The following is a 9,580-nucleotide window of genomic DNA, read 5'->3' as shown; positions in this document are numbered from 1 at the left end:
GGTGAGCTAGATACCCTCTAACTATAAAGTATCATAGATCCCATGAACAAAAACTCATGTACAGTAATTGGAAGAAAGGTCACACCTGTTTACAATAAGGATAGTACAAGTGATCTGCAAAACAACCATCCATTATCCTCGATGTCAATTTGTTGTACACTCTTAGAACATCTTCTGAGCTCAAACATAGTGCGATATCTCGAACAGAATGGCCTCATCCTTACTGAGCAGTAAGAATTGTGAAAACACTGATGATGTGAAACCCAACTCACACTTAACTCACATGATATATTGGAGGCTTTGGGTCAAGGCAGCCAAATAGATGCAGTATTTATTGATATCTGAAAAACATTTGACTCTGTACCATATCTATGCTTATTATCAAAAGTATAATCATGTGGAGTATAAAGTGAAATTTGTGACTCAAATGAGGATATTTTGGTAGGAAGGATGCAGAAAGTTATCTTGGATGGAGAGTCATCAACAGATGTAGAAATAACTTTGGATGTGCCCCATGAAAGTGTGTTGGGACCCTTGCTGTTTATGTTGTACATTTATGGCCTTGTAGACAACATTAATAGTAACCTCATACTTTTTGCATATGATGCAGCTATCTATAATGAAATACTGTCTGAAAGAAGCTGCATAAATATTCAGTCAGATATTGACAATTTCAAAGTGGTGCAATGATTGACAACTTGCTTTAAATGTTCAGAAATGTAAAACTGTGCACTTTACTAACTGAAAAAAAGACATAGTGTCCTACTACTACAGTATCAGTGAGTTACAGTTCCAATAATGTAACTAATGTCAATACTTGGATATGACAATTTATATGGATATGAAATGAAGTGAGAACATAAATTCGGTTTGGGTAAAGTAGGCTGTACACTTTGGTTTATTGGTAGAATACTGGAGAAAGGCAATAGCCTACAAAGGAGATTGGTTACAAATCACTCATGCAACCCATCCTAGAATACTGCTCAAGTTTGGGGGACCCACACCAAATAGAATTAAAAGGTGATATTGAGTGTTTACAAAGAAGAGCAACATGGGTGGTTAGAGATTTGTCTGATCCACAATTGAGTGTCATGGGGACGTTGAAAGAACTGAACTGGCACATTCTTGAAGACAGACAGAAGCTATTCTGGGAAAGTCTATGAACAGAGTTTCAAGAACCAGCTTGAAATGATGACTCTAGGAATTAACTACAACCCCTTACATATTGCTCCTATAGGGATGACGAGGATAAGATTAGATTAATTAGAGCACAAACAGAGGGGTTGTATGATAATTATTCCTGCACTCTAAATATAAATAGAACGCAAAAATAAAATAAAATAAACCTAATAACTTGTACAGTTGGACATAGCTTCTGCCATGCAATTCGCAGTGGTTTGTAGAGTATAGATGTCGACAGATGTATCTAGTCTACAAGAACATTACATCATGCATAAACAGGGAAAATAATTATACAATTAGAACATGAAACTTTTGTTAAATTACACTTCTGAAAAACATACATGCAATAACACATTCTATTACACTTCTGAAAAATATAAGCTCATGAACACTTGTCAACATTATGTTCATCACAACTTTTATTACAACTAATTCCCTACTACGAGATGTATTATAATGCATCTGAAACAGAGAAAATTGGAGAGCAACAAGAGAAACATTGTTATGAAAAGAGACACACAGCATAGATAGTGCATGGGATAAAGGATTAAAGCACGCACAACGATTACCGGGGGCCTATTATTTCTGCAAGCTAATGTATTCACTTACACCATAGAAACACTTTTCAACAAAAAATATTTTTAACTCTGCTCTAACCCGTTTCCTTCTCTTATGTCTTTACACGTGTTGGCAGTGCATACATATTTGTACATATGTGTTGTAGTCACCTGATTTAAAGAATATTTATACAACTTTATGACCTAATTATAAATGCAGAGGGAAATGAATGTAGAAAATTACTACAGTACAATATTTGTCAAGTTTTTACTTTCAACTATAAAACGTAGGTTAAATATTTTAAGATCTTAGATTAACCTGACATATCCTACATCGATAGTATGAGAACACAGTAGAACCAGTGTGGTAGAACTACATTATGTGGACAAAATGGGATCACATACAAATCAGTCACTCGGTGTATCTATCCCATCATTCGACTGTTGTTTCTTGACATTCGTTTCAGAGACATGACGCAACGTTCATTGCAGCTTTTGTTTCACTGCGAATTATTTCCAATAAGCATTCCTTTTCATGTAAGAACAGTATTCATTCGCTTAGACGTTTTACGATATTTTCTTCTTTGAAACCTTTTATTTCGCTTTAAATTGGGGTTTCATTTGAGACGGTCAGCTCTATGTTAAGGACATCGAAATGTTCGCTTATACATTTTCATTTGTCGATAGCGGCTTGACTGCCTCAATTCTGGGATGTCACTCAATCCATTCACATAGCAACATTATTAATCTTCTTTGACGGTATTTTGATAACACTGCTCTCTACATGCTACAGCAATCAATTGAAAGCGGCTTACTTTACAGGCGCTTAGAACGCAATTGTTTTTTCCTGCCACCCTCATGGAAGGGATGAGACAGCACATCTTTCATGCCCCATTCATCGGAGTGATACGCCAAAAATCACCTTCTCTCGATTTTCTCAACTTATTGCAGATGTCAAGGTAGCAGTAATCCGCTTTGGTTTGAGTGAGTTAAGCCATTGCACAGGAGCACGATAATTTACTGTTCGTACACAGAAAGATATAAAACTTCGTTGGGGAGCGAGCGGTATTTTTACAGAACTAGTGGAGATTAACAGAGCGCATACAAATGAAAATGTTTATTAACAGAATATTCGATGTCCTGTGAGCTTTTTGTTTTTGTTATTGGGATGAATGTGTTAGTACAATTATCTATCGAATTCAGACTGCCGACTGGCACCGAAAACGCCTGCTTCCTGCTCGGCGAGACTCATCGATGTGAAGTCGGCACGTGGAGGGGGACATTTCCTTGGTGGGGGGGAAGGAGCGGGTGACCTCGGGAAGGGGTAGTGCTGCTCGACGGAGTCTGCTGGAGTTGCCTAGCAATCCATCATCTGCACACATCGCGGACGGAACACAGAGCTTCCACGCCAGACATCATGAAAACGATCAAGCTCAACAACGGCAGCCAGATGCCCATAGTGGGCCTCGGCACATGGCAGGTAATTCATGTATATTTATTAGAGGACTCACACTCTATGTGCTGTTTTTCTTAGCAGTCTTGGCGCCTGTTAGTGCACAGTCGGTCCAGCAAGTGGCCGGTCTCTCACCTCTTTGTACTCCGTCTCTTAAAGAGGTGGCGCTGTGACTGACACACTGGACACGCATTTGGGAGGAGCAGTGTTCAAATCCCCATCCGGTCTTACCGATTTTCCCCAAATCGATTTAGGGAATGGCGAGACGCTTTCTTTGAAAAGATCGCGCCCGATTTCCCGCCTCATCTATGCACTTCTATCGCAGCTTGTGCCGCGTTCATAATGAGCCCGTCGCCGAAGGGACCTTAAATCGTAATTTTACTTCCTTTTCTCTCCACTACCATTCATCACCTAAACGTTCTGCATTTAAGTGTATGCTTTAAGACTGATTATTTCTAATGCCGTAACCTTTTTGCGTGTACTTATTCTATTTTTAATTTAATCATGTTATCTTCGCTCTAATGTGTTCAGTCAGGTTTCTGTTTCTCTTGTGGCTAGCAGTTTTATGCAACAATTTTCCTGGTTCATCTTCTCCAGGAGTCGACTTCTTCTCTTCTTTTCTAGCGATGGGTCTTATTGTATTCCGTATTGGGATTTGGCGTAAGGTAAATCTTTCAAGAAATTTTTGGCGTTAGGGGAGTAGACGCTCAATTTTAGGACCTATATTCATGAAATCGAAATTAAAATACAGCGCAAAAATCCTACGTTGTACAGTAGGAAAAACAGGGAATCACAAGTTACAAAAAGGTAATCACGTAACTGCATGTGTATTTCCTGAGCTTTATCTCCCGCCAACTTGAAAAATGTTGTTTTGAAAAGATAAGCGTTTATAGTTACAACTTGTGTTTTTTAATACTGAAATTGAACAAACCTTTAATCGTACATTTGGTCTTTTTTTTTCGCCGATTTCGATACCTGCTCATTCTGACGAATTGTGTCGGTTAACTGGCTTCCCCTTTACAAACTAAGCGTTTACTGCAAGTCTGGATTTACGTTTCGAACCATTTCTATCCGTAGAAAAAAGTTTGTTTGTCATTTTCAAGCAATCACGTTTTACTTCGTATAAAAAAACAAGCGGAATAAGTTAAGCACACGCGAGACACGCACATGCTCTCAGACTGTATACCACAAACGAATTGTTACGAAGAAAGATCTTCGTGAGAATAGTATTTTGGTTGATACTAATGCCCTCCGATACTAACAGGTCCCCTATTCTATCGGTAAGTTTTATAGTATTACATCGGTTGTATTCGAGCGCTTGGAGGCTCCAGAGCCCCGTGGGGTAAATTGCGATTTTAACATTTATGGCACACTTGAAATGAATGAATTTTAGAAACAGGCTCTCTAAGGAACATTTGAACCCAATAAAAAATCAGACTTAAAAAAATTCTACTCTGGCCTACCCCTTATAATCATGCAGAAGAACTCTATTTATGTTCTTTTTCTCGACTGAGAGGATTTAAATACTGGTCTTTGATTCGATAACATTAGACTTGGTAATCTGACCATGGGATAATAATGTCCAAGCTTTATCTGTAAGAAGACATATCTGAATCTGTATATACTACAAAGCAGTTCAAATGTAGTTACCGTCGTCCATCCTCTTCGCACTAGCGCATTAGCTTTTGCGGCTAATAATTTCCCGCAGATTCTCACATTTCTCAGAACTTCAAATTATTTTACGGAGTGAACCTGAACTCTTCCGACGAAATTTCAGAGGTTGTTCAGAGATACTTTGAAATAAGGACCTGTGGTCTCCAGTGGCTCACTATAGAATAATTGAATTCGTTTCATTATTACCCCCTAATTTACATTCGCGTCTGTAGTACACTGAAGATACCTGCATTACAGTACAGTGTCGATACTATTAGGTGACCACAGTGTTATTGCAACTGCGAGGTCGTTTCGGTCGGCTCGTGTGCATTGTAAGACTAGCCGAATGTGTTCTGCTGTTACAACAACCACAAAATTTGCTCTGTAAGCTATTCGGACTGCTAAGAACTGCATATGGTTTTTGTTTACTGTTATGGCATCCCGTGTTTCCGGTAACGGCCACCAGTGCAATATTATCATGGTTGGGCAGTATGTACTCCGCATCTTGTTTGAAAACACATGTTTCATTCACTCGCGGTAGTTTCCACCATTAGGCAAGACTAGGCGACCGCCTGGGGCAGCAATATTTTAGGGACGGCAAAGGGCGGAAAAAAATTAATTTCAAATGAAACAGCGAAAGAAACTGAGCAAATGAGAAACAAAATGAAAAAGAGGAAAAATTAAAATACTGAACTGTTTTCAAAAGCGTTTGGAACAGGGCACTTAATAAATCGTTACTTACTTTGATGAAAGTAAGCAGACTGCGTCTTCCTCACTAGAAAGTAGAAACTAAAACAGGTGCTACTGAGACTTTTGACTTAGGGTTTAACGACCATCTGAGCAACTCAATGAGCTATAAGCAGTCGTTTGACCCTGTTTAGGGCCGCTGATTCCAGGGAAGGGAAAGAGCCTTTAGACAAACACCACATCCATATCTCACTGAGATTCGAACCCGGGCCTATCTCAGACGAATGATCAGATGCCATTCGCTTGGACTAATGTGTCACCAAAGCGGCTAATAAAAGTTTTAGAACTCTCAATAGAAAATGCAAACATGACATGAAACTTATTTAAGCGCAAGAAACTGGACGCTGAAAAAGATGAGATTTTTCTTTACCCTAAAAATATTTCAGTTAAAACAGAGAGGAAATAACACCGTTATTACTGAGATGAGGCATTCTGATGTCTCCCAGTAGTACAGCATAAATTGTAAATTCAAGGAAAAATTCATTCGCACCAGAAAACAGTTCCAAACCTTTATTAGCCCATTTTCTTGCTATTAAATAAAATAAGTAATTGATGCCAAATTTGCTTGCACTGATATACTTAGTTGAGTTCTAGTTAAAAATGTTCAACACTGTCTTCTTGCTTCAATTATTGTTGGAAATTTCAAAAATGTACGACAAAAAATAGGAAATTGAGGATATTTGTTGTCCTCAATCAGTTTTAAAGGAACTGAGGACAAAGTACGAAAAATTAGGACTGTCCCCAGGAAATCACAGGATACTTGCATTGTTGTGCCGTTGGATATTGGAGATAGTGGGTGGGGAGGGGATATCGGGTGAGACCGGTGGTAGTAAAACAAGATATGCCTGCCGTCGTTGGCCATGATGTGTGAAGCATTCCCTACTCTCTTGCGGTTCCCTTTTTAGGTACTCCACGTCTGCTCGTAGATACGTATCGTCGGTAGGTTTTCTGGCTTTACTTCCCTACGTGACAACGACGACTCTCCGATGAGGTGCGGGCCTTGTGTTTTGCTGTTACTGCGAGTCTTGTAAATATCGCTTTTAGTTAGTAATTAGCCCGGCTAAAACTCTCCCTTTCTATGATTAAGACAGCCTGCGCCACCTTTCGGAGGGAGTGGGGACGTCAAAGAGTCACAAAAGTTCATATTATGCAGATCGATCGTAATACACGTAAACGTTCACTTCAGTTAGCGTGTTAGTTAATGCCTACGCTTTCCGCTAGATGGTGCTGAGTGCTGACTTACTACTGAATACCTTTGGTTCCGTAAAACCTTCACTGATTAGTACTAGGTAAATGAAATAAGTACAACACTTTTGTATTTCACTTTCACTCTATATTCAAGGATTAAGATGGTAATGGATGATGGTCTACTTAAAAGGTTCCTAGCATGGAGCAATCTAATCCGCAAATGCCGATATGCACGCGCTCTGCAGCCAGACTCGCAACTAATGGCACACGACACGTTCAAAAGTCCGCTCGTTAATATCTGAATGCCGGTACCTCTGAATTCACTCGTAACAGCAGATAATTTGAGTTTCTGTCGTCTTTATGTCCGTAAAGTTCCAATCTAGCACTAAAGTCCTAAATTCCCCTTAATACTTCGTTGCTACCAACAGTCAGAGATCGTACTCTACATCACGTTTAATCTCCGTAATATTCTAACAGTTTATCGTGAATCTTAACACAATAAAGTCCAAACTAATTATTGTCTCGCTGACTGACACGAGTTCCCCGCCCTTTAACGAAACAATCAAGGAAAAAAGGCGAAAATAATGACGATCAGCCCTTTTTATAGGTTTTTCATCACAAGAGTTAACGTCACTGCCTTCTCCATGGCGGAGCTTCCGTAGCTTTGCTGTTAAACAACTTGCTGATGTATATTATAATTTTGATCTGCAATTACCGAACTCTGATCCTACACTATTTTCCCCTCTAAAAATTCTATTCTTAATTTTAAATTATTCTTTCTATAGCTTTTATCACTGTAAACTGAACCGAGGTGTTAGACGAATAGCGAAATTCGGCATGATCCGCTGAAATGTCGGAACATCGACGGTGTCGATGACCCCATGAATGGCTGTTTTCAGCTCAGCAATGCTTTTGGGGTTATTGCTGTGCACCTTGTCTTTAATATTGCCGCACAAAAAGGAGTCGCATGTGTTCAGATCCGGAGAATATGGCGGCCAGTCGAGGCCAATGCCAGTGGCCTCTGGGGACCCCAGAGCCAGAATGCGGTCCCTAAAGTGCTCCTCGTGGATATCAAACATTCTCTTGCTTCGGTGGGGTCGAGCTCCGTCCTTCATGAACCTTTTCTTGTCGAAATCAGGGTCACATTGGATAATGGGAATAAAACCACCCTTCAAAACCTTCACGTACCGTTCGATAGCCACAGTGTCACCAAGGAATAACGCACCGATTATTCCGTGACTGGACAGTGCACAGCACACAGTCACCCATTCAGGGTGAGGAGACTTCCCGATCGCGAAATGTGGATTCTCAGTCCCCCAAATGAGCCAGTTTTATTTATTGACGAACGCATCCAAATGAAAATGGGCTTCGTCGCTAAAACCAACCATATTCACATCAATATTTCCCATCATGCCCCGTGGCCAACCGTGTGATTTAAATGTCCAAACGCAAACCGTTCAGAAGTTATAAAGATTTTATTTCATATAGTTCAATTATTGCCCCCCTGTATGTGAGTTCACTGAAAGCAATGGGAGGGCAGCACAATGAGCCGCTGATCTGTTCCCGCAGCGATGGCAATCGCACCACGGTGACGGACTTTCTTACCCGAGTGTTGTATTATTATCTGTTTTCCGTAGTACGATTTGGTATTTGTATATTACAGACTTATTCGCCGTTGTGAAGATATTTTCACAGAAGCAAAGGTGACAGAGATAACAAACCGAATAACTTTGCAGCGAATCACCGGAAAAGATGGGTCCCTCGTACCAAAATACTGTCAAGATATCCCAAAAGAGCTTCCCACGTTCTGTCGGTGGAGATCGTGTTCGCATACCCGTACTGATTGTTTGTGATAAGTTAAAACTGTATGGTGGACTGCTTCTGAAAAGTGAGTCTTTGCCATTCATCATCTCTGTTACAAGAGCGTGAACGTAAGGATTGACTGATCAACGAAAAACTTGTTTGTTAAATTCGCTGTTTTCTGAATACATGAACTTCCAGTTGGGCCCTGTTGCAGTCTGTGAGGCGTTCTTAGATGGTATCATGAGGAAAAGGCGAACAAGACGGCCGTCGTGACCGAGCGGTTCTAGGCGTTTCAGTCTGGAACCGCGCTGCTGCAACGGTCGCAGGTTAGAATCCTGTCTCGGGTATGGATGTGTGTGATGTCCTTAGGTTTAAGGAGTTCTAAGTCTAGGGGACTGATGACCTCAGATGTTAAATCCCATAGTGCTCAGAGCCAATTGAACCTTTTGAAAAGGCGAAGACCTCCGTTCGAAATCCATTTAACCCGTAGCACAGGTTATATCAGCAAACATTCTACCACAGTAAGTTTTCATGTTTGAGGAGACCAAAGGTTGTCTTTACTGAGCATTTCTTGGAGTAAATCCTTGAACTTTTCTTCGAAGCTGCTTAATGTATTTCGACCAGTTTCATTTTCAATCAAACAGCCACAGGTTGTACGATAAATTTGTACAGGAAGGAACAGTATTGGAAGCGAAGCGACCTCGCCCTAAGCCTGTTTGTCCACCGCAGAATATTGAAGCGGTACGAGTTGCTGTACAGAGAAGTCCCGGGAAATCGTGTAGAAAGGCAGCAGTGCAATTGGGAATATCCAGACGCTCCGTTCAACGTATTCTTAAAAGTGACCTTCATACGTACCCATACAAGATGACCTGCGCACAGAAGCTCACTGAAGAACATAAGCAGCAGAGACAGTGGGCGGAGGGTAGGGAGGAAACTCTCAACAACGTTTGGTTTTCAGACGAGGCGAATTTCATTTAGACGGTGTGGTTAACAAACA

At 40.5% G+C, this 9,580-nt stretch overlaps 1 protein-coding gene across 1 annotated transcript in view; it reads left to right on the top strand.

Moving 5' to 3' along the window:
- Window positions 1-3,051: 3,051 nt before the first annotated feature.
- LOC126335271 (1,5-anhydro-D-fructose reductase-like) overlaps window positions 3,052-9,580 on the top strand; it is a gene marked incomplete at its 5' end in the record, with an annotated part of 138,659 nt that continues 132,130 nt past the window's right edge. The window contains one exon of the mRNA XM_049998333.1: window positions 3,052-3,219. Within this exon, the coding sequence (XP_049854290.1) occupies window positions 3,052-3,219 (168 nt within the window). The remainder of the gene's footprint in view (window positions 3,220-9,580) is intronic.

This window comes from Schistocerca gregaria, chromosome 1 (assembly GCF_023897955.1).
Source record: "Schistocerca gregaria isolate iqSchGreg1 chromosome 1, iqSchGreg1.2, whole genome shotgun sequence".
Lineage (NCBI taxonomy): Eukaryota > Metazoa > Arthropoda > Insecta > Orthoptera > Acrididae > Schistocerca > Schistocerca gregaria.
Note: the sequence above shows the minus strand (reverse complement) of the source record. Positions and strands in the feature narration are given on the sequence as shown.